This window comes from Balaenoptera physalus (assembly GCF_965194825.1).
Source record: "Balaenoptera physalus genome assembly, chromosome: 15".
Taxonomy (NCBI): Eukaryota; Metazoa; Chordata; class Mammalia; order Artiodactyla; family Balaenopteridae; genus Balaenoptera; species Balaenoptera physalus.
The window spans coordinates 59,405,604-59,431,922 of NC_138894.1; the positions used below are offsets into that span (position 1 = coordinate 59,405,604).

Consider the following 26,319-nt stretch of genomic DNA (forward strand, 5'->3'; position numbering starts at 1 on the left):
ACACAGGGAATATAGCCATTATTTTATAATAACTATAAATGGAGTATAACCTTTAAAAATTATCAATCACTATAGTGTACGCTTATAACTTATATAATATTGTAATCAACTATACTTCAATTAAAAATAATAAAAATTTAAAAAACAAAAGTAAAAACAAAAATTTACTTGACAAATTATTTAATTTCTGTCTTTCCCATCTGACCATGAACTCCCTTAAGGCAGGGACCATGTCTATCTTGTTCACTGTTGTAGATTCAGCAGACAAATCAATGCTCGGCACACAGTAAGCATTCAATAAATGCTGTTGCATGAATGAATCAAACGACCATCAAAGATACTAGGGGAAGGGGGCTTCCCTGGTGGCGCAGTGGTTAAGAATCCGCCTGCCAATGCAGGGGACACGGGTTCGAGCCCTGGGCCGGGAAGATCCCACATGCCACGGAGCAACTAAGCCCGTGCACCACAACTACTGAGCCTGCACTCTAGAGCCCACGAGCCACAACTACTGAAGCCCGTGTGCCTAGAGCCCGTGCTCAGCAACAAAAGAAGCCACCGCAATGAGAAGCCTGCGCACCGCAACACCGCAACTAGAGAAAGCCAGCGAGCAGCCATGAATAAATAAATAAAAAAATAAATGTACTAGGGGAAGAGTTTTGTGAGGAAGCTTAGGCAGCAGTAAGCCACTAGATGGAGCTAATACCCTGCATGAAAACTATCCAGCACACCTTGCAGGTGACATAGTGAGGCTCTGAACCCAGGACTGCTGGCCTCCAAGCTTGCGTTCTTTCCAGTGCTTTTACCTTAGTGATCTAATGCAACCAATGGACATGCTTCCTGCTGTGACAGTCCCCCCCCCCACTCCTACCCCGACCTTTTTTCCCCTCACAGCTGGTTGTTGTTTTATCACACACCCAATCAGAACTCTCCACACAGGCACTGGTTTCTAAAAAACCAACTTACAGAGAGGGAAAATGAGAGGCAGAATGGACTCAATGTCTCTTAGACCAGACGTTTGATTTAAGTCTTGAGCTCACTGATGAGCTAGGTATAGCATTCTGAGGAAGGAGTAAATGATCTTCAGTGTATCAATCAGTCATCAGTAGTTCTTCACTCAGCATCTGTGTTGCACACAGAGGGCTGAGCAAACACAGATGGGTTTATAATCTAGTAGGGGATACAAGACATGCATATACAGGACATAATACACTGAAGTACCTAAGTGCCTCGTGGATGATTTATATAATAAGAGCACTAGGAATTCAGAGGCCAGAAAGATTCCTATGACTGGGGTGGTCATAGATCTGAAAGTCAGGGTTGACCTCCACAGAAAACACATTTAAAGAGACGGGCAGCAAGTAAACTTGTCCCTTTCTTCTAAAGATGTAAACCAAGGACCAGTTGCTTTGATACCACCGAGAGCTTGTTAGAAGTGCAGAACTGTGGGTCTCATCTCAGGCCTCCTGAACCAGAATCTGTATTTTAAGAAGATCTCCAGATGATTAAAGACTTTGGGGAACTAAGTGTTTGTATTTACATGTCCCTTTAAAATGAAATAATACTCTAACTAAAACACTCCTTAATTTCACTGTTTAGTTTAACTTTGGATTTTGATTTGCTTTTAAAAGAAAGGTATTAAGTACTCCAAACTTCTGCTATTTCTTTCAACAAGAACCTGTGAAGATTCATAATAGCCAAATTTTCTGTGGCCTGGTGATTCATTAACTGGAAGGAAAGCTCTCTTATCCAAAGCACCTTTGCATGTATTTATGCAATGGAAATTGTCGTTCAAGAAACTAGGCCTTGAAAATTCCTAAAGGATGTTTTCTGAATCACTAAAAGAAGTTTACCTACTATACCTGTTCAATATAATTTTGGTACATTCTAATTCTTTGCTAACCTATGTATGATAGAACCATAATACTGGATCAAGTCTCTTCAGGTCACTACCTACCTCCCCACACTGCTATGTCTTCTCCTAGTACCTTTGATGGTCCAGCATATGCCATTAAAGTAGAGCCAACAACTGGGGGAAAGGTTCTCTCCTAATGGTAAGGTTTCCAAATTCTCTGACCCAATAATCAAGTCAAATGATCTAGCAAGTGTGAAAACTACATTTCAACGATGAAAAAAATGTTTTTGCTTAAACGCAAGCATGATATTAACTCTACTTTTAGTATCAGCTGGCTAAATGAAAATTGTTGGAATATGGAATCTGTCATAACTCCGGAGAAAGTTATATACTTAGATACCAGCATATCCATAATACTTGATTTGACATCTCAGTAAAAAGTGATGGTGGCCCTATGTCTAATTGTGGTCCCATTTCTCTTATCCACTCACGGAAGTTGGGTGAGTCCATTCAGAAAGGCAGCATGGTGAAAGGAAAAGAGCACTAGAAAACTAAGTGAGGAAACATGGGCTCAGGTCTGAGACATGTTAGCTGTGTAGCGTCACTTCTCTGAGTATCAGTTCCCCATCTATAAACCTGGGATGTGAACTAGATACTTGCAAAGGTCCCTTCCTGGTTTAGCATTATATGAGCCTAGTTAACTAGGAGTTAGAGCATGGTAGCTATTCATTAAACCCAGATTATATACTCCCAAATAGAAATGGCCCATATTGTTTTCACTTACAGATACAAAAGTTGAGAAGGCTGGTTGCCATAGCAATTTACCTTCATGGAGTCATTTATAAATTTCATTCTGTGAAGTGACAGTATTATGTACTGGCACCTGCACAACTCCCTAATGTTTCCTTTGCTTCCATTCTTGCCCCAGGCAACGGTGCCAAGAGTTGTCCTTATCTGGAGAAGCAATCAGAGTTCTCAAGCTGCCTTTCGGTCTGCTAGAACAGAAGGTGCTGACAGGGGTGGGAGTGAAGGCAGGCTTCCTTTCAGTTTACTAATTCTGTAGCCGCCCTTCCCAAACTTCAGCAAATATTTTGCGATGTTGCAAGGTGTTACGAGAAGTGAAAAGCAAGCTGTGATTCAGCTGGTATGAAGACTTTGCAAACAAAAAGGAGTGATCAGGACTTCCCTGGTGGTGCAGTGGTTAAGAATCCGCCTGCCAATGCAGGGGACACGGGTTCGAGCCCTGGGCCGGGAAGATCCCCCATGCCGCGGAGCAACTAAGCCCGTGGGCCACGACCACTGAGCCTGCGCTATAGAGCCCGCGTGCCACAACTACTGAAGCCCGTGCGCCTAGAGCCTGTGCTCCGCAACAAGAGAAGCCACCACAATGAGAAGACGGCGCACTGCAACGAAGAGTAGACCCCGCTCGCCACAGCTAGAGAAAGCCCCCTTGCAGCAACGAAGACTCAGTGCAGCCAAAAAAAAAGAGTGATCTGTTTTGCAAAAAACTATTATTACTATTATTTCTGCCAGAGTCCACAGACTGTAATACTAAAAGAGGTATTTCTGTAAGGCATCGCCATCATACATTTTGGATTTTCCAAATAAGACTGATTTCAAATTAATTGGCCCAGCAGGTCCCAACTTGTGGACCTCAGACCTCTGGGAGTGGTGGAGTTACCTCACAGGATCTGCAAACCCACGTACATGTTCTGTCTGTAGACTGAATGAAAAATGTGCTCATCCATATGGATTACTTCTCAAATATGCATAAGTGTTCTTATGATGAATAAAAGAAATTATCTTACAATGTTACTGAATATAGCTTAGCCTTTTGTTATGTATTTTCTTAATCAGCTGAAACTAAAAGTAGAGTTAATATTAAGCTTGAGTTTAAGCAAAATCAGTTTTTTCAATGTTGAAATGCAGTCTTTACACTTGTCAGATCATTTGACCTTATTGATTGGGTCAGGGAATTCATACACCTTACCATTAGGAGAGAACCTTTCCCCCTGTTATTGGCTCTACTTTCATGGCACATGTTGGACAGTACATTCACCATTTGGTTTCTAGAACCTTGAAACCTGTTAAGAAGACATTTTAGTGGCTAGTTGAGCACTGCTCCTCTGTGGGAAATGTCATCCCTAAATATAAGATATGAGCAGTGGATACATGTCTTTATCCAAAAATTTATATAAGAAATATAACCCAATTTTTATTTCAATCTTCCACTTCTTTGCACTGTCAGTAACTTAATCTCAGTGAATTTGTAGATGTCAACCTCCCCTTTCCCCTGGATTGTGTCTAGTTCCTGGGAGGGGTTTATGAGGTGTCAAGGTATGCAGTGGGGGAGGGGGAGTGGAGGGAGTGAGGAATCTGGTCCTCAAGGTCATTCTACCAAATACACTGGTAGCTATTGAGACATCCTTTACCCTGGTTGCATGACCCCTTCAGGTTCAGAAGCACCCTCCATTTCTCTGGCATTGTCTTGGGCACAAGGAGACATGCTTTATGTCTCACTGGGGCATGGAAAATTCTGCTGCCTAACTCCCCTTCAGCAGGGACCCACCATGCACCCACTTCTTCTCTGAGGTCTTGCAACCTTCCTGGGGCTCTACTGAGGATGTAAGGAACACATCTTCTCTATTCCCAGGCCCCATACAAACATCTGGGATTGTGCCACCTTTCCAGGGTAAGCCTGTAGAGGAGCGCACAGGACCTAGCAATGTCTCTTGCCCTTGGTATTTTCCCATGAATTCATCCCCCCAGGACTAAGGAGCTCTTTTCTACTCTTACTATCTTTTCCTCCAAGTATTTTGTCTATGGTGTAATTTTTCTTCTTTCTCCTAAGGGCAGCTTTTGAAACCAAAAGCCAGGAAGACACTCATTTCTCTGCTTCTAGCTATCACATCCCTCCTCTGGCTAAGAAGCACAAACTAGGCTAGCTTCCTGAGTGAGGGGAAGAAAGGAGGTTAAACACAGGGAAAGGGATTGGCTGATACTATTCTGCCACATATACAAATTAATACAGATTTCATGGGTCCAGGGCCTGTAAGAGAGGAAACCAGCCCCAAATGAAATCAGACACTAAGCAAAAAGTGAAATTTTATAGAATAATTAAAATTAGGCCCCCAGCAGTGGTGCAGTTTTTCTAAGGCTCTTCATGTTTTCTGCAGTGCTTGCATCCGGAGCTAAATGACTTTTAGACACAATGCTGAATAATAAAGGGATCTTTTCTAGGGATGGGGTGAAGGATGAAAGCTCTCTCTGTGGTACATGAAGGCTCTCCAGCCGGTCAGACTGGGTGTTGGGAGAGGAAGGGTGGTGATGGGAAGAAAGGGAACGCGCTACGCACTGCCAGGAGGGGTACGGCTCTCTCTGGAACTTCCCTGCCCCTGGGGCTGTTGAGGTACCTCTAACTCTGATGTTCCTGCCCTAGGTAGATCTGAAGTTTGTTCGGTTCGTTCGTTCATTCATTCATAATCATTGAATTCCTATGCTGGGCTATGTACTGGGGAACAAGCAACCCTGTTTTGGTCTTGGTGAATTTATCTGAGTCTTGTTGAACAGAAAAGACATGGTCGCTGGATTTCAAGATCTTATAATTTAGTTGGGGATGGGGGTGGAGCCCATGGAAAGACAGGAAAAGGAGCAATGCCAATATTATGATGGGGAAAATGCAGGTTGTAGTGAAACACTGAGGCAGGACACCTAGCCAAGCCTTGAGGTGTCAGAGAAGGTTTTCTGGGTAGAAGAAGAAAGAACAGGTAGAACTTGAGAGAAGTAGCACCAGGGCTCTGGGGGCAGGGCAGACTCTGAGAGGCCAGGCCACAGGCTGTGGGAGAGGGCTCGGGGAGCATCTGATCTGGCTCTGAAACAGCCCAAATTTCCAGTAGCCATACATTTCAAATTTGGTGATTATGAACACACATTTTTCTCATTCAAAAGAGCTAAGTGCTGCAAGCCTAGGCAAGAATGTTCCATTTCCCTGTTTCTCAATTTGTGCTGAATCAGGAGCCTAGGGAAGGAACGCGTGGGGGTGGGGTGGGTCCTTCACAATGCGACAGTCGCAAACTCTCTCCCCCTCACCTCTTGGAGAGGGATGGCGGTTGACTTGAAAGATCCTGTTATCTCAGGCGAAGAAGAATATGTTGGCAAAACCAAGTAGGAGACACCAAAGACCGAAATTATAACTTTTGTTAAGCAATGTATTTTTATCATTAAACTCTTGGCCAAAGCTCATTTGTTCCAAATGGGCTACCTTAGCTGAGTATGCTCACCTGAGTATGGGGTGAGTTCCTTGAAAATACAGGTGTGTTGCAAACGATCCACAAAGAAACCAAATTAACATTTATTTTATAAATGAAGGATAGTGAGAGAAGGTAGAAGGATCTTTGGCCCACTAAATCATGAAATAGGATTATGTTTCTCCAGCTGTGAGAAAATTAATATCCTGTTTGGGGAACCTCAACCACATCAACTAAAGGCCAGCTCCATGTTGTGGAAACAAATCAAAGGACTGAATTTGGCAAGAGGCCCCGACATTCCAGATCACACAGGAAATAATTACATACTATTATTCTTGAGTGAATGTAGCAAGAAAATAAAATCTGAGGGTAAATAATCTGAACAGACTAAAGACATTTGCTTTAGTCATCTAGGTCAAATTACTTAATAGTTTAATCTATGAATGTAGAATAATATGAGTTTAGGCCAATAAGACAATCTTGAGAGATGTCTGAGTGACTTCTGGCCCTAAATGTGGTCCATAAAGTGATTAAGGAACTAAGAAACAAAAGTAGCAGTGTGGGAAAACATTGTACCACTACTGTGCAGCCGCTAGTCTTTTATATCTACCCAAGATTTTTCCCAAAATGCTGATCATTTCTAGAACTATCTAGAACAGGGGTCAGCAATCTTTTTCTTAAAGGGCCAGGTAGTAAATATTTTAGGTTTGCAACTCTGCCACTGTACACAAAAGAAACCATAGACAATCCATAACTGAATGGCCATAGCTGTGTTCCAATAAAACTTTATATACAAAAATAGGCAACTAGCCTGTGAATCAGTTTGCTGACCCTTGATCTTGAACAACTGCACAGATGTAGAAAAATTATCAGCTCATTTTTAAAAATTATGAGTTCGTTGGAGCACCACAGCAGACCAATTTCTGTGGGGCCATGATGACGGTGTATTGGTCTACTGGTCAGCAAACTGTGCCCTTTTTCTACAAACATTACATAAAGAAGCCTGGATGAGGATTGTCTGGTGTTGTCAAAGAGGCCAGTTGACTCGCAGGCAGCAGACCTGGTGCTGGATTCACAGAGTTGTTAGTTTGAAGTGCAAACTACTTACATAGAAGGAATAAGCACACTAAGCCAATCTTATAATCTTTTCACACTTCCACCACTCATGGTGGCTTTGTAAGGTAGCTTGTGGATTCTGTAGCTGACACCAACTTTAAAAGGTAAGGTTATACACCAAAAAGTTTCAGTTTCCTTTCTAATTCAGATTCATTAAAACAATTCTTTCGCCTGGGCGGGTCAATGTGCCTGCTGTGTTTGTGGTTGTGTTGACCAGACATCACTGTGTAACCACCCCTTCCCCAACCTATCCTCTGTCACTGCTGGCTGCTCAGGTACGTGTAACTTGTGCCTGAAATGAAAGGTGGAGCTGGGTCCAAATTCTCTTTCAGTAATTTGAACTGAAAGACTAGAGGGAAGAAGCAGTTGGTGGTAGAGATGTAGCCAGACAGGTCACACGGCCTCAGGGATTAGAATAGCCGTCTGGGGGCCTTGTACAAGATGTGTTCATGGAAAAAGCCGAAGTAAAACAGAAAGTGTTTCTGTTTCTTTCCAGTCCCAGAAGGCTGGTTGTTCTTCATGAATGTTTATATTCCAATGAGACCTCTCTGTGAATTCTCAACAGCCTCCCTTTCTTTTTTCTTGAGGGGTCTTGACTGGGCCTTTTCTCAATGACTGAATCATGCGGTGCTCTACCAGGCACATTTCCTGCCACACCAACATTTTATTTAATGTGTTTAGATCTACCACCCATGAATATGAGATTCTGTACATTCAACTGTGATCTATTTAACTTCTATACCTGTTGGAGGTAACAAATACAATCAAATTTTCCTTGTCAATGACTTTTAAATCTGTCCTTTCCATTCCCATCCCTCCCCTTATGGCCTAGTTTATCACTCCTATCTGGATATCAGCCACAGTCTCCTGGAAAGCTCCTCTGCCTCTACTCATTCCCTATTCTTGTCCATCTGTTACCAGAGCTCTTAAGATTAATATTTATAAAACCTACTTTCATCAAATCTCTTCTCAGATGAAAAGTCCATAATGCTTTTCTACTGCCTCCTGGATCCAATATGATATATTCAAACCAGTATTGTAGGCTTCATAATCTGGTCCCACCTTATCTATTTATTGTATTCATATCTCCCATAACCCTTCAACATGAACTTCAGTTTCAACCAGTTAATCTCCCATATCCTCTGTTAACATCTTTCTCTTCATTCCCACCTCCCAATTATAATATTATCTATAAGAAATAGAAAGAGGGGAAGGAAATAAAGGCTGTATCTGTTCCCTTCCACCTGACGGCCCACATTCCAAAGGGTAAATGTCTGGTGACAATTAGAAACATGACAACTATCAAAAGTACATGGAGGGCTTCTGTGGTGGTGCAGTGGTTGAGAATCTGCCTGCCAATGCAGGGGACACGGGTTCGAGCCCTGGTCTGGGAAGATCCCACATGCCGCGGAGCAAATAGGCCCGTGAGCCACAAATGCTGAGCCTGCGCGTCTGGAGGCTGTGCTCCGCAACAAGAGAGGCCACGATAGTGAGAGGCCCGCACACCGCGATGAAGGGTGGCCCCCACTTGCCACAACTAGAGAAAGCCCTCGCACAGAAACGAAGACCCAACACAGCTATAAATAAATAAATAAATAAATAAATAAATAAATAAATAAATAAAACTAAAAAAAAAAATGTATATGGAATTGAAGCTTCTGGATAAAGACAGTGGAATGAAACATATCTAATTTTTATCCTGCTCAATCTCCTCACATAAAAATACAGTAAAGGCACTTAAGGGGGTGGCATAAATCCTAAGGATAAAGAGAGTGAAAGAGGATACCAAAGGAACCAAATTTTGGAGGGTAGAAAGCAGACAAATAGTAATGGACTTGGCAAACCTGAAAGACCAAATTGTAAACTGACATTAAGTAAAAATAAAAATAAATTCTATATGCACTCCAGAATCCTCAAAAGACTCAAGGATTGATGGTGCCTCTGGAAGTGGGGTGAAACAGGGTGTTGAAATAAGGAAGACTGGTTGAATGAAGGCTGTTTGAGGATCATGTAGCTTCCTGGATTTCTCCCCTCCCCATACTCCACATCACTGGTGATTGCCCGTCCCACACTGTGGCCAAAGTCTAGAGATTTAGGCTTCAGAGATGGGTAAACAGATGGTTTCTGGATGGAGGAAAACCAGGCACAGTTGAAGGTCGGTATGAAGTACTTAAAACAGGAAAAATAAGTGAATGCCTGTATATCGAATACTAATGCTTCCTGCTTTCTTCCACTTCATCCTTAGGCAAAAGAAATTGGAGGACTATTCTGTGGAGAATATGACCACCTCAAAAAGAAGTATCTAAATATACTGACTTCAACAGTCCCTTTGCAAACAGTTTAGATAGAATCACCCTAAATCAGTGATTCTCAACTTAAGATGCATATGGCAATGTCTGGAGACATTTTTTATTTTCACAAAACTTGGTGGGGTCGGGGGTTCTGGCATCTAGTGGGTAGAGGCTAGGGATGCTGCTAAATAGCCTACAATGCACAAGAAAAGCCTCCCACAACAAAGGATTATCCAATCCAAAACATCAGTAGTGTTACTGTTGATTAACCTCTGCCTTACATGAAACTCATGGTCAACTTGTCTACCAACACAAGCAGAGTTTCCAATAGTCTCCCCACACTATTAAGAGTAAGCAGAAAGAAAAAAAGGCCAGACATTTGAAGAAAACTAACAAGGAAGATAGAGACCTAAACAAACATAAAAGCAACGTGGAGGAAACAGAGACTGTGTGGGAAGAGGAAAACTCTACAAAACTACACTTGACTTCCACTTATGACCATGATGGACTGCCAGGAACCAAACTTACCTTACTGCTCTAAACAGTTAAGAAACCAGACAAAATCTAGAAAACTGTTTTCTGATATTGGACAACAGGACCACCTTTCACATCTAAGTCCTGGATTTGACTTTTGTGTACAGGGATCCAGTTTGAATTTACTGAAGAATTTCCCCACTGATTTACAATGCCACTTGCATCATATACCACCTTCCCATATACGTATTCATCGACTCCTGGTCTCTCTGTTTCTGTCTTTGTGCTGGTACAATACTGTCCTAATACTTGAGTTTTATGAAAAACTTTGATGCTTGGTACATCAAGACCCTCCAACTTATTATCCTTTAAAAGTGTCTTTTGGCCCTTTGCTCTTCCATATAAATTTTATGATCAGCTTGTTGAGTTCTATCTTGTTCAATAAATTTTATAACTTTCTCCAAAAGCACTTGGACACCTTCTGTTATATTTATTCTTATATTTTTGGTTTCTATTATATAGAGTATATTTTTAAATTACATTTTGTGTTTGCTGGTATGCTTAAATGCATTCTACTTTTGTGTACTGATCTCCTTTGTGGTAAATTGGATAAACTGTTTATTCAGCCTAATAATTTGCTGTGGATTCTTTTGGGATCCACAAAATACTGGAATACTGCAAACAATTAGTTTTGCTTTTTCCTTCTGATCTCTATACCTTTTTTCTTCTTTGTCTTGTTTTACTGCACTTGCTAGAATCTCTAGTACAATGTTGAACAGAAGTGGTAAGAGTAGGCATTCTTGTTACTCATTTTAAAGGCAATGCATTTAATACTTGATAGGATATTTGCTGTGAGCTTTTGATGTTACCTTTTACTAGGTTAAGGAATTTCTATTCTAGTTTTCATTGTTTGTTGGATTTTATAAAAAATAATCATATATTTTTTTTCATTAATTTGTTAATGTGAGTAATGAATTAATAGATTTTTAAAAATGTTGGCCAATCTTGCATTCCTGGGATAAACTCGTATTGGTCACAAAATAATATTATCAACTGTTATGCATTGCTGAATTAGTTTCCTAATATTTTCCATCTATGCTCATGACTGATAATGCTCTGTAATTTCCTTTTCTTTACAGTACTTGCTTGATTTGGGTAACAAGGTTATACTAGCCTTATAAGTGAGTTGAGGAGTATTCCCACTTGTTCTCTTGTTTGAAAAAGTCTGTGTAAGTTTGGAATCACTTGTTATTTGAATTTTGGTATAATTCACCTGTAAAACCATCTCATTCTAATGTTTGACTCCTGATAAAATTTCTTTAGTGATTATAGGACCTTTCAGGTTTTTTGGTTTATTCTTGAGTGAATCATTTTAATTTTTATAAGAAAATATCCATTTCATCTAATATTCTTCAACTCATACTGGCATAAAAGCATCCATAATATTCTTTTTTTTGCTTTGCTTTATCTATAATTATGTTCCATTGTTTATTCTTAAAATTGACTATTCCTGATTTTTTTCTTTATCAGTCTTGCTATAGGTTTTAGAATTTTACTAGTTTTTACAAAGAATGAACTTTTTGCTTTTTGAGCTCCATTTTTTCTACTGTATCTTTGTTTTACATGTGATTCATTTATGATCTTATTTTTATTAATTCCTTCTCCCTACCTTCTTTGGATTTGTCTTCCAACTTCAGTCCGATTCTTAGCTCATTGTCAGACTTTCTTCTTTTCCCATATAAGCATTTAAAGCTATATACTTCCCTCTGAATTCCACTTTAGCTGTATCCCACAAGTTTTGATAAATTATTTTCATTATTATTTGATCTTAAGTATATTCTAATTCCACTATGATTTTTCAGACTCATTAGTTATTTAGAAGTATGTCTTACATTTCCAAATACAGTCATCCTTTGATATCTGCAGGGAACTGTTTACAGGACCTCCCCCACCACCACCACACACACAACAATTCACAGATGTTCAAGTCCCTTATATAAAATGGTGTAGTATTTCCATATAACCTATGTACATCTCTCCTGTAAACTTTAAATCATCTCTAGATTACTTATAATGTCTATAATGTAATGCTATGTAAATAGTTGTAAAATACAATGTAAATGCTATCTAAATAGTTGCCAGCACATGGCAAATGCAAGTTTTGCTTTTTAGACATTTCTGGAAAATTTTGGGCAGAATATTTTCAACCTGTGGTTGGTTGAATTCGTGGATGTAGCACCCAAGGATACAGAGGGCCGACTGTATAGTTTTAAAAAATTATCTTTCTGCTGTTGATTTCTAACCTAATTGTGTTGTGATTAAAGGTTGGTTTTACTGATATCAAATTTCTGAAAATTGTTGAGACCTGTCTTATGGCTTAGTACATGATTATTTTTGTTTTGTAAATGTTCCTGGCATGCTTAAGAAGGCAAATTATCCAGTTATTGGGATGATCTTTTATGTGTCCATTAGGTCAAGCTAGTTAATTGTACTGTTCAAATCTTCCTGAAGTTTTATATTTTGGCTGTTTTTTTAAAAATTTTTTTTAAATTAAAAAAAATTTTTTTTAAATTTAAATTTAAATTTTTTATACAGAAGGTTCTTATTAGCCATCAATTTTATACACATCAGTGTATACATGTCAATCCCAATTGCCCAATTCATCACACAACCACCACCCCCCCACGGCTTTCCCCCCTTGGTGTCCATACATTTGTTCTCTACATCTGTATGTCAATTTCTGCCTTGCAAACCGGTTCATCTGTACCATTTTTCTAAGTTCCACATATATGCGTTAATATACGATATTTGTTTTTCTCTTTCTGACTTACTTCACTCTGTATGACAGTCTCTAAATCCATCCATGTCTCAACAAATGACCCAATTTCGTTCCTTTTTATGGCTGAGTAATATTCCATTGTATATATGTACCACATCTTCTTTATCCATTCATCTGTCGATGGGCATTTAGGTTGCTTCCATGACGTGGCTATTGTAAACAGTGCTGCAATGAACATTGGGGTGTATGTGTCTTTTTGAATGATGGTTTTCTCTGGGTATATGCCCAGTAGTGGGATTGCTGGGTCATATGGTAATTCTATTTTTAGTTTTTTAAGGAACCTCCATACTGTTCTCCATAGTGGCTGTATCAGTTTACATTCCCATCAAGAGGGCAAGAGGGTTCCCTATTCTCCACACCCTCTCCAGCATTTGTTGTTTGTAGATTTTCTGATGAAGCCCATTCTAACTGGTGTGAGGTGATACCTCATTGTAGTTTTGATTTGCATTTCTCTAATAATGATGTTGAGCAGCTTTTCATGTGCTTCTTGGCCATCTGTATGTCTTCTTTGGAGACATGTCTATTTAGGTCTTCTGCCCATTTTTGGATTGGGTTGTTTGTTTTTTTAATGTCGAGCTGCATGAGCTGTTTATATATTTTGGAGATTAATCCTTTGTCCGTTGATTCGTTTGCAAATATTTTCTCCCATTCTGAGGGTTGTCTTTTTGTTTTGTTTATGGTTTCCTTTGCTGTGCAAAAGCTTTTAAGTTTCATTAGGTCCCATTTGTTTATTTATTTTTTTATATCCATTACTCTAGGAGGGGGATAAAAAAAGATCTTGCTGTGATTTACGTCAAAGAGTGTTCTTCCTACGTTTTCCTCTAAGAGGTTTATGGTGTCCGGTCTTACATTTAGGTCTCTAATCCATTTTGAGTTTATTTTTGTGTATGGTGTTAGGGAGTGTTCTAATTTCATTCTTTTACATGTAGCTGTCCAGTTTTCCCAGCATCACCTTTTGAAAAGACTGTCTTTTATCCATTGTATATCCTTGCCTCCTTTGTCATAGATTAGTTGACCATAGGTGCGTGGGTTTATCTCTGGGCTTTCTATCTTGTTCCATTGATCTATGTTTCTGTTTTTGTGCCAGTACCATATTGGCTTGATTACTGTAGCTTTGTAGTATAGTCTGAAGTCAGGGAGTCTGATTCCTCCAGCTCCGTTTTTTCCCCTCAAGACCACTTTGGCTATTTGGGGTCTTTTGTGTCTCCATACAAATTTTAAGATTTTTTGTTCTAGTTCTGTAAAAAAATGCCTTTGGTAATTTGTTAGGGATTGCATTGAATCTGTAGCTTGCTTTGGGTAGTATAGTCATTTTCACAATATTGATTCTTCCAATCCAAGAACATGGTATATCTCTCCATCTGTTGGTATCATCTTTAATTTCTTTCATCAGTGTCTTATAGTTTTCTGCATACAGGTCTTTTGTCTCCCTAGGTAGGTTTATTCCTAGGTATTTTATTCTTTTTGCTGCAATGGTAAATGGGAGTGTTTCCTTAATTTCTCTTTCAGATTTTTCGTCATTAGTGTATAGGAATGCAAGAGATTTCTGTGCATTAATTTTGTATCCTGCAACTTTACCAAATTCATTGATTACCTCTAGTAGTTTTCTGGTGGCATCTTTAGGATTCTCTATGTATAGTATCATGTCATCTGCAAACAGTGACAGTTTTACTTCTTCTTTTCCAATTTGTATTCCTTTTATTTCTTTTTCTTCTCTGATTGCTGAGGCTAGCACTTCCAAAACTATGTTGAATAATAGTGGTGAGAATGGACATCCTTGTCTTGCTCCTGATCTTAGAGGAAATGCTTTCACTTTTTCACCATTGAGAATGATGTTTGCTGTGGGTCTGTTGTATATGGCATTTATTATGTTGAGGTAGGTTCCTTCTATGCCCACTTTCTCTAGAGTTTTTATCATAAAGGCGTGTTGAATTTTGTCAAAAGCTTTTTCTGCATCCATTGAGATGATCATATGGTTTTTCTTCTTCAATTTGTTATTATGGTGTATCACATTGATTGATTTGCATATATTGAAGAATCCTTGCATTCCTGGGATAAATCCCACTTGATCATGGTGTATGATCCTTTTAATGGGTTGTAGGATTCTGTTTGCTAGTATTCTGTTGAGGATTTTTGCATCTATATTCATCAGTGATATTGGTCTGAAATTTTCTTTTTTTGTAGTATCTTTGTCTGGTGTTTGTATCAGGGTGATGGTGGCCTCACAGGATGAGTTTGGGGGTGTTCCTTTCTCTGCAATTTTTTGGAAGAGTTTGAGAAGGATGGGTGTTAGCTCTTCCGTAAATGTTTGAGAGAATTCACCTGTGAAGCCGTCTGGTCCTGGACTTTTGTTTGTTGGAAGATTTTTAATCACAGTTTCAACTTCATTACTTGTGATTGGTCTGTTCATACTTTCTATTTCTTCCTGGTTCAGTCTTGGAAGGTTATACCTTTCTAAGAATTTGTCCATTTCTTCCAGGTTGTCCATTTTACTGGCATAGAGTTGCCTGTAGTAGTCTCTTAGGATGCTTTGTATTTCTGCGGAGTCTGTTATAACTTCTCCTTTTTAATTTCTAATTTTATTGATTTGAGTCCTCTCTTTTCCATGATGAGTCTAGCTAATAGTTTATCAATTTTATCTTCTCAAAGAAGCAGCTTTTAGTGTTACTGATCTTTGCTATTGTTTTCTTTGTTTCTATTTCATTCATTTCTGCTATGATCTTTATGATTTCTTTCCTTCTACTAACTTTGGGTTTTGTTTGTTCTTCTTGCTCTAGTTCCTTTAGGTGTAAGGTTAGATTATTTGAGATTTTTCTTGTTTCTTGAGGTAGGCTTGTATAGCTATAAACTTCCTTCTTAGAACTGGTTTTGCTGCATCCCATAGGTTTTGGAGCATCGTGTTTTCATTGTCATTTGTCTCTAGGTATTTTTTGATTTTCTCTTTGATTTCTTCAGTGATCTCTTGGTTATTTAGCAACGTATTGTTTAGCCTCCATGTGTTTGTGTTTTTTACATTTTTTTCCCTGTAATTGATTTCAAATCTCATAGCACTGTGGTAAGAAAAGATGCTTGATATGATTTCAATTTTCTTAAATTTACTGAGGCTTGATTTGTGACCCAAGGTGTGATCTATCCTGGAGAATGTTCCATGCGCACTTGAGAAGAAAGTGTAATCTGCTGTTTTTGGATGGAATGTCCTATAAATATCAATTAAATCTATCTGGTCTATTGTGTCATTTAAAGCTTCTGTTTCCTTATGTATTTTCATTTTGGATGATCTACCCATTGGTGTGAGGTGTTAAAGTCCCCCACTATTATTGTGTTACTGTTGATTTCCTCTTTTACAGCTGTTAGGAGTTGCCTTATGTATTGAGGTGCTCCTGTGTTGGGTGCATATATAATTGTTATATCTTCTTCTTGGATTGATCCCTTGATCATTATGTAGTGTCCTTCCTTGCCTCTTGTAACATTCTTTATTTTAAAGTCTATTTTATCTGATATGAGTATTGCTACTCCAGCTTTCTTTTGATTTCCATTTGCATGGAATATCTTTTTCCATCCCCTCACTTTCAGTCTGTATGTGTCCCTAGGTCTGAAGTGGGTCTCTTGTAGACAGCATATAGATGGGTCTTGTTTTTGTATCCATTCAGCAAGCCTGTGTCTTTTGGTGGGAGCATTTAATCCATTCACGTTTAAGGTAATTATCGATATGTATGTTCCTATGACCATTTTCTTAATTGTTTTGGGTTTGTTTTTGTAGGTCCTTTTCTTCTCGTGTTTCCCACTTAGAGAAGTTCCCTTAGCATTTGTTGTAGAGCTGGTTTGATGGTGCTGAATTCACTTAGCTTTTGGTTGTCTGTAAAACTTTTGATTTCTCCGTCGAATCTGAATGAGATCCTTGCTGGGTAGAGTAATCTCGGTTGTAGATTCTCCCCTTTCATCACTTTAAGTATATCATGCCACTCCCTTTTGGCTTGTAGAGTTTCTGCTGAGAAATCAGCTGTTAACCTTATGGGAGTTCCCTTGTATGTTATTTGTTGTTTTTCCCTTGCTGCTTTACATAATTTTTCTTTGTCTTTAATTTTTGCCAATTTGATTACTATGTGTCTCGGCGTGTTTCTCCTTGGGTTTATCCTGTATGGGACCCTCTGCGCTTCCTGGACTTGGGTGGCTATTTTCTTTCCCATGTTAGGGAAGTTTTTGACTATAATCTCTTCAAATATTTTCTCAGGTCCTTTCTCTCTCTCTCCTCCTTCTGGGACCCCTATAATGCGAATGTTGTTGTGTTTAATGTTGTCCCAGAGGTCTCTTACGCTGTCTTCATTTCTTTTCATTTTTTTTTTCTTTATTCTGTTCTGCAGCAGTGAATTCCACCATTCTGTCTTCCAGGTCACTTATCCGTTCTTCTGCCTCAGTTATTCTGCTATTGATTCCTTCCAGTGTAGTTTTCATTTCAGTTATTGTATTTTTCATCTCTGTTTGTTCTTTAATTCTTCTAGGTCTTTGTTAAACATTTCTTGCATCTTCTCGATCTTTGCCTCCATTCTTTTTCGGAGGTCCTGGATCATCTTCACTATCATTATTCTGAATTCTTTTTCTGGAAGGTTGCCTTCATTTAGTTGTTTTTCTGGGGTTTTATCTTGTTCCTTCATCTGGTATATAGCCCTCTGCCTTTTCATCTTGTCTATCTTTCTGTGAATGTGGTTTTTGTTCCACAGGCTGCAGGATTGTAGTTCTTCTTGCTTCTGCTGTCTGCCCTCTGGTGGATGAGGCTATCTAAGAGGCTTGTCTGCTTGTTTCATCAATTAGTGCAAGAAGTACGTAAAATCTTTCACTATAATACTTTTGTCAATTTTTGCTTTATATATTTTGAAGTTATATCATTAGCAGTATATAGCTTAGAATTGATTTTATCTTCTTGTAAACTTGAACCTTTTGTCAGTATGTAATGGTCTTTTTTCCCTCTAATAATGCTTTTTGCCTTAAGACTTACTTTTTCTACATTAATATAGCCACACCAGTTTTCTTTTAGTTAGTGTCTGCCTGATATACTTTCCCATCCTTTTACTATAAACACACTTTAGCATTCGGCTGGAACTTTAAAAAAAAAGTGACAATATTTGTTTAACTGGAAAATTTAGTATATTCACATCAGTTGTGATTAGAGATATATTTGAATTTATTGCCCTCATCTTACTTTGTCCCTTCTATTCTCTAAATATCTTCCCCCCCCCCTCCTTTTTTGACTTCTTTTGGATTAATATATTTTCCCTTATTCCATATAATACCTCTGGTTTGGAAAATATGCTCTTTATTTTATTCTTTGTTATTTAAGAAATTTTAACATGTATTTTTTAACTTGACCAAGTTGAAAGTTTGTCAATATCTTTTTCTTCTTGAGTACTTAACCTGATCAACTGAACTATATTTTAACATTTCCTAGTATTTTAGTTCTTATTAACTCCACAAATTAGATATTATCATGTTATATAATCAATGTTTATCTATAGCTACCTGCATATTTACCATTTTCTGGGACTGATCATTCTTTCTTACATTTCATTAATTTTTGAGCTCATTTGCTTCTTCCTGAAGTATGCCTTTTGGAATGTCCTCTACTGAGGATCTGTTGGTTTAAACTCGCTCGCCTAAAAATGTCTCTTTCATTCCTGTTCTTAAAAAACTATTTATTATGAAAAAATTTTAAACATGTCTGTTTTGGATGTAGGTCAGACCTTTTGCCTCTACCTTTCATGTCTCAATTTCTACTTCGTATTTTCTATCTCTGGATCTTCGTGCTAAAGTCTCTGGAGAGATTTTAATTTTCGTCCCCTGGTCTCTCCAGGGCTAAGGCCATGATAAGAACGTATTCCCACTGCCTTTTTGTGTATAAGTGGGGTTGTAAAGTAAATCCACTGAAATCGTTGCCTTGTAGGGCTCCATGCTTAATGCACATGTCTCTTATCTAACTTTCCCACCTTGCTCAAGTCCAGGGCTTTGTCTTCCATACACGTGATGCTTTAAGATGTAGGCTTTAGGCACTGCGAGGTTGGAAGATATTCTTTAAGGCAAGTACTGGTTTTGGTGCTAGTTTACACTTTGGACTTGCACTTTCTCTTTGTTTCTGGCCTCTGAGGATCATCACCACTTTCTTGCCAGTTTAATCAAATCTATATTTTAAAATTATACATATGTACAAATTTTATATACTTACATGCATATGTATATACGTAAATATTTTCTAGGATTTTTATTGTATGGTTAAGTTTCTCTGGATATCTTGTTCACAATGTTGTTGGAGATTTACATCCACCTATTTGATCTTTAAGTTGCTAAAACTGCAAATCTTTTAGCATGATGGAAAATTAAAAACCAAGAAAAAACGCCATTGCCCTCTGGTGGAGAACCAATACTATTACAACATCTAAATGAGACCCAGTATGACTCAACTTCTGATTTCCTCAATTAGTCAACAAGGCTGTCGAATCTTTTATCAGGTCTTTCAAATCTGTCCCTTCATTTCGATTCTCCTAGTATCACCTTTGTCTAGTTCCTATTCTTTTTTTTTTTTCCTGCTAGAATTGTTGTTTTTGAACCAGTCTCTCTCTTTATATTCTTTCAATATATTTTCTTTGTGCCTATCATCACTCCTTACTTTTACAATTTTACATTAATTTGACGGGTTGTTTATTAAGTTCTTGCTTATGAGCAAAAAACTTGGAACCAATAACAGTAGTCTGATTAGGGATGTGAATGTAGTATAGATCCAATAAATGTTAGCTGATTCGAAACAAGTATTTACTAACATTTATTCACTTACCAAATTTATCTGGGAGGCAGCACACACACAAAAGTTCCCCAACTTTTTTTCTGTAGTAACAGACTAATGAATGACATTCACATGTATAATTCTCCTGCTTGCTTACTTAGATTTTTTAAAAACTTAAAACTATTTTTAATTACAAAACACATGACCAGTATTAAAAAATACAGAGTTCTGGGGACCTCCCTGGCGGTCCAGTGGTTAAAGACTCCACGCTTCCACTGCAGGGGGCTTGGGTTCGATCCCTGGTCCAGGAACTAAGAGGCCGCATGCCACGTGGTGCAACCAAAAGTAAAAAAAAAAAAAGAAAATCAGAGTTCTGCAAATAATGATGCTGGAGGCCCGGGTTCTCACTGTGGAAGAAGATACAAATATGGAATGGGTAAAGACAAGGAAGAACCCTGTGGGGTTGGATTGGAAATGGAGATATCAGAAAAACTGGTGGTTTTTAATATATGTTTCCTAGTTCTTTCTGTTGAAGGGGCCTAGAAACAATGACACCCAGCAGGCCCAGATCTTAGTTTCTAAACACCATTCTCTACTAAAAGAAACTAAGGATCTTTGAAGAAATAGCTGATTCCAGGCATAGGGTGGAGGGAAAAAAACAAGATAAACTTGGAACATTTTGTGCTGAAAAGTAAGAAATTTCTCAAAGAATGATAAAAACATGTCAAAAAGACCCAGAAGCCAGCCTAAAAGGTCTCCCACTGGCCAAATATAGGGCAATTTGACATTAAAACAAATAAGAGTAACAGACTCAATAAAATAGGAATTTATGAGTTCGTACTAATATAAGTGAGAAAGAGAAGTCTTTTCCTTACAGTAGAATGCCAACTAGTAAATGTAGAAGGAGTGACAGAATTGGAAAACCACAATCTGGCAGCCATCAGAGTAGCAATTAATTCAGCCAAGAAACATCACTGGATGCTAAACTTAGTGTATGCAAATTTGCTGAGAAACAGAATATTTACAGTCTCTAAGTATCTCCCCACAAAATGCTTGTTAATTTAAAAGAAAAAATTAAGAATCTTTACAGTGGAAAAATCTAGCAGATACCACCTAAAACAATTGATCAAAATTAACAGCTTGTGATGGGACAACTGATATCAGGATATGATGCACTGAAAAGGACACAGCATCACTTCTATGATATTCCTGTCAAAAATGCATAAGTTCAATCTAATCATAAACAAACATCAGAAAATGTCAAATTAAGAGACACTATAAAGTAACTGGTATATGTTTTTCACGACCTTGACATTTTTGAAAGACAGGTTGAAGAACTGTTCCAGACTGAAGGAGACTAGAGACTTGACAACTAAATGTAATGTGTTATCCTGGATTGGATCCTGGACTATTTTTTCCCCCCAACAAAGGCCATTACAGGAACGACTAGTGAAATATGGAAAATATTAGATAATGTATTATATTAATATTATATTAATGCTAATTTTCTGATTTTGATAATTGTGCTGTGGTTATAGAAGAAAATATCCCTGTTCTTAGAAAATACACACTTAAATATTTGGGGTAAAGAGGAATTATCTGTAACTAACACTCAAGTGGTCAGAAAAAAAGCATTTGGGGCTTCCCCGGTGGCACAGTGGTTGAGAATCTGCCTGCTAATGCAGGGGACACAGGTTCGAGCCCTGGTACGGGACGATCCCACATGCCGCGGAGCAACTAGGCCCGTGAGCCACAACTACTGAGCCTGCGCGTCTGGAGCCTGTGCTCCACAACAAGAGAGGCCACGATAGTGAGAGGCCCGTGCACCACGATGAAGAGTGGTCCCCGCTCGCCGCAACTAGAGAAAGCCCTCGCGCAGAAACGAAGACCCAACACAGCCAAAAATAAATAAATAACCCATTAACTTTAAAATAAAACTTCAACGGAAAACAAAAAACAAAACGAAAAAAAGCATTTATTCTATACTCATGATAAATAGATAGATAAAGGGAAACCTTTTCCTTAGAGTAGAATGACAATTAATTAATACAGAAAGAATAATGTAGTTAGAAAAATCACAACTTTTTAAACAGCACAGTAAAAATTTATTCAGACAAGAATTATCAAAAGATGCTAAATCTAGGAGGGAAGGTTTGATGAGGAACAGAATATCAATCAACCTGGTCTCAAACTTTCTCCTCACGAATTATCTAATCACAAAAGAAAAAATGGGAACTATACAGTGGAGAAACTGGACAACATCTTACCCAAGTGATCAAATTAACATCACCAATAATAGGCAATGGGACATTCTGGGAGTCTGGATGTGACCCTGGGAGGACATATCACTCATAGTATTTCAGCCCATATTGCATAACCCGAATCTAACCATAGGGAAGAATCAGAAAAACCCAAAAAGAAGAATAATCTATACTTTCACTGTCCTGTATTCTTCAAATAAATCAATACTATAAAAGACAAAAAAAGGCTGAAGAACTGGTCCAGATTAGAGTCATGATAATCAAACATATGATCCTGGACTACATCCTGTAGCTGAAAACAAAAATTACCAATGGAACAGCAAATGAAATTGGAATAGGGACTGTAGATTAGATGAAAGTATTATATCAATGTTAAATTCCTGAATTTGATAACCAAACTTAGTATGATTGTTCTTATGAAGTATATATGTAGTATTAAAGGGTATGATGTCTGCAGTGTATTCATCATGTGATCAAGAAAAAAAACATGTAACAAGAGATAGAGAAAAAATGGTAAAGTAAATAGGAGATACATTAAGAAGTTGAAATGCAGAATAATGTATATATTTCTTCTGCTTGAAATTCTCAAAAAATATATATACATATCTATGCATGTAAATATGTATTTCTAAGATACTAAAATTATTAGTACTCTCCTGCTCCCCCAGGTAAGGGAACTAGAAGCTAAAAAGTATTAGGTAGTTGGCATGAGGCTTAAAGGGTTGTCTTTCTTTTCTCAACCCTTAGTTCCACCCCAAAGAGAAAAACAGTACTAGCAGCTTTCAGATGTCTTCTATCTGTATACATGAACTTCTGCACATATATGTAATTCCTGTACCATTTTGATGGTTGCATATTTTAATGAATGAATGAACTTAAGAAGTGTTCTTGTTGGAATTTAAGTTGTTTCTGACATATACACACATTAAATACAATCTGAAATTTTTTAAAAAACATGCTATTTACTCTAATAAAAGCTATGTTTGATCTTAATCCTGTCATCTTAACGTTATCGTTTCTGTTTTTATGTCTTCTTTTTAAAAACTACTTTATGTTCATGTTTTATTTTGGGAATTTCTTCCTCATTTAATAACTTCTTCTATTCAATTTATGGGAGTCATATTGTTATTTCAACAATATGAAGGTTTATAATACTTAAACTATTCTGAGGTATAATACTGACAAATTTCTTCATAGGAGAACCTCAGTCTGGCTGTTGGATCATTTACAGAAGAAGGCTAGTCAAGGCATGAATATGAAATATGAGTTGGGGAAGTCCAGATCCCAGCTGATACATGAGAAATATAGTTTCCCAAAGTTGACCAACCCAGATGTTGATGGATCTGGGTCACTCTCTTAACCAGGTCCTATTATGGGTCTCTTGTACTGATTTTAGTTTAAAATCGCCAATTAAACCATGAGAAGATACTTCTTGCCCTCAGAGCTGTTGTTATTTATTATATTTTGCATTATCCTTATGATCTTTCTGGGTACGAATAAGAATGTATCCTAGGGAAAAAAACCTTACAGATAAATTAAACAGTTAAAACTTTAAATACTTTCCATAGTATTTTAAAACAAATAAAAATGTGATATCTATACCATATATATCATCATGTTATCTATTCTTCCATTTTATAATGTTATGTGTTTATACTGCACTTGGCAATGAGGAATACTTTTTTGGTGTTCCACAGTAAGCTGCAGGTTTCAAAAGCAGAAGTCCTGTACCTCTGAAGGCAGCATAAGAAAAATCTTTGTCTGAAACCTCAAAGTGAATAGAGAGCCCAGAAATAAACCCACACACCTACAGTCAATTAATCTTCAACAAAGGAGGCAAGAATATACAATGGAAAAAAGACGGTCTCTTCAGCAAGTGGTGTTGGGAAAGTTGGACAGCCACATGTAAATCAATGAAGTTAGAACACACCCTCTCATCATACACAAAAATAAACTCAAAATGGCTTAAACACTTAAATATAAGACATGATACTATAAAACTCCTAGAAGAGAACATAGGCAAAACATTCTCTGACATAAATCGTACCAATGTTTTCTTAGGTCAGTCTCCCAAAACAATAGAAATAAAAGCAAAAATAAACAAATGGTACCTAATCAAACTTACAAGCTTTTGTACAACAAAGGAAACCATAAACAAAATTAAAAGGACAACCTACAGACTGGGAGAGAATACTTACAAATGACGTGACCAACAAGGGCTTAATTTCCAAAACATACAAACAGCTTATATAACTCAACAACAAAAAAACAAACAACCCAATCAAAAAATGGGCAGAAACCCTAAATAGACATTTCTCCAAAGAAGACATACAGATGGCCAACAGTCACAAGAAAAGGTGCTCAACATCACTATTAGAGAAATGCAAATCAAAACTATGATGAAGTACCACCTCACACCGGTCAGAATGGCCCTCATTAAAAAGTCTACAAGTAACAAATGCTGGAGAGAATGTGCAGAAAAGGGAGCCCTCCTACACTGTTGGTGGGAATGTAAGTTGGTGCAGCCACTATGGAAAACAATATAAAAGCTCCTCAAAAAACTAAAAATTGAACTACTATATGATCTAGCAATTCCATTCCTGGGCATATATCCAGACAAAACTACAATTCAAAAAGATACATGCACCCCTATGTTCATAGCAGCACTATTCACAATAGCCAAGACATGGAAACAACTTAAATGTCCATTGACAGATGAATGGATAAAAAAGATGTGGTACGTATATACAATGGAATATTACTCAGCCATAAAAAAGAATGAAATAATGCCGTTTGCAGCAACATGGATGGACTTAGAGATTATCATACTAAGAGAAATAAACCAGAAAGAGAAAGACAAATACCATATATCACTCATATGTAGAATCTAAAATATGACACAAATGAGCCTATCTAAGAAACAGAAACAATGTGGGCGGGGTGGGGAGGGAGATGGATTGGGATTTTGGGGTTAGCAGATGCAAACCATTATATATAGAATGGATAAACAATAAGGTCCTACTGCATAGCACAGGGAACTGTATTCAATATCTTGTGATAAACCATAAAGGAAAAGAATTTTAAAAAGAAGGTATATATATATATAACTGAATCACTTTGTTGTACAGCAGAAATTAACACGTTATAAATCAACTTTACTTCAATTAAAAAAAAAAAGAAACCTCAAAGTAGTCTTTCAGCAGTCTATGTTATATATATACTTAAAAAAAGAGTCAAAATGTTTGCTTAGTCTATTTATTTTTGGTGGGGGAAGGAGAAGAGGAGGAGGTTAAAAAGAGTTAGGTTTCTGCTTCAAAGCGCTTTCCCAAGGAATGGTGATTCATTCGTTACACATCATCATGGATGCACACTGTTCTCCTGGCTTTCATGATGGTCTGAATTCAAGGTAATATGTGTAATGTGTGTTTTTCTGAAAACCAGTGTATTCATTTGGATTTATGTGGGGTGTTTCTTGCGTCCCCATTCTCATATGAAAGGTATTGGCACTTTGGCTTCAAGAACAAATAAAAAATAACATAAATACAACTTTTGTTTGATTTGGGCCTGGGCTAATTACTTAAGGAACTATTTAGCAATAATGATCTCAGATATTTAAATGCCTTATGAAGCTGCAATTAATTAAGGGACTGCTGATCCTAAGAACTATGCAACCAAAAGGGAATGAGGGAGGAATTCCAAATCTGGATGCCAAGTTCAAAGCCAAATATCAATAACCTCCTTCTCACACTTTTGCAATATCTATAAAGTAGAGGGAAAGGATAATAAAAATTACATGAGTAATGATAAATAAAAAGTGCATACAGAACTGGGAAAATATTTTTTTGTTAAATTTGTCACTTATTCCAGTTCAATAAGATGTTTGTAAGGAAAATAAAAACTTAAGGCAGAAAACTAGTTACACTGCTGCTGTTCAGAACTTCTTGAGAGCAAAAAAATGAATACCAATCTACTTCCCTGGTTTAAACTTGTCTTAAGACATGTTATTTTGTAACTTGAACATCTATATTATGCCTTGAAAATTCAAGCAAAAAGTAAAATCATACGGAAAGCCAGATACTTCAATACATCTAGACAGACGTTTGCTTGTAGTTTTTGGTATCCAAAACCTTTTTTCCACACATAGAGCAGATGCCTAAAACAAACAAACAAAAACCTCATGTAAGTAATCAAATGTTAATAACAACTAATAATACTAATCAAATAGTTAACCAATACAAACTATTTGGTTTATTTAAGTCACTCCTGAAGCTTAAAACATAATTTAACAGCATCAGAAAAGAAAAAAAGAAAATATATACTTTTAACTATGACAAGTTCTAAGTTTACTTTGCCTTAGAAAAAAGACCATTTGACTAATTTATGAAGGGCTACTCCTTTACTATGTTATCCAAATCAGTATCAAAAGAAGTAGGTTTGATATGAATTCAAAAATGGTATTAAAGGAAACTT

General features: G+C 37.5%; 1 protein-coding gene across 3 annotated transcripts in view; it reads right to left on the minus strand.

The window, feature by feature from the left end:
- Nucleotides 1–619: 619 nt before the first annotated feature.
- CRIPT (CXXC repeat containing interactor of PDZ3 domain) overlaps nt 620–26,319 on the minus strand; it is a 32,158-nt gene continuing 6,458 nt past the window's right edge. For 2 of the 3 annotated variants that reach the window (XM_082427813.1, XM_082427812.1), the window contains one exon: nt 25,091–26,002. In XM_082427813.1, the coding sequence (XP_082283939.1) occupies nt 25,891–26,002 (112 nt within the window). In that variant the 3' untranslated portion in view covers nt 25,091–25,890. Of the gene's footprint in view, nt 26,003–26,319 lie in introns of all 3 variants that reach the window. The other variant, XM_082427811.1, reaches the window with a different exon arrangement.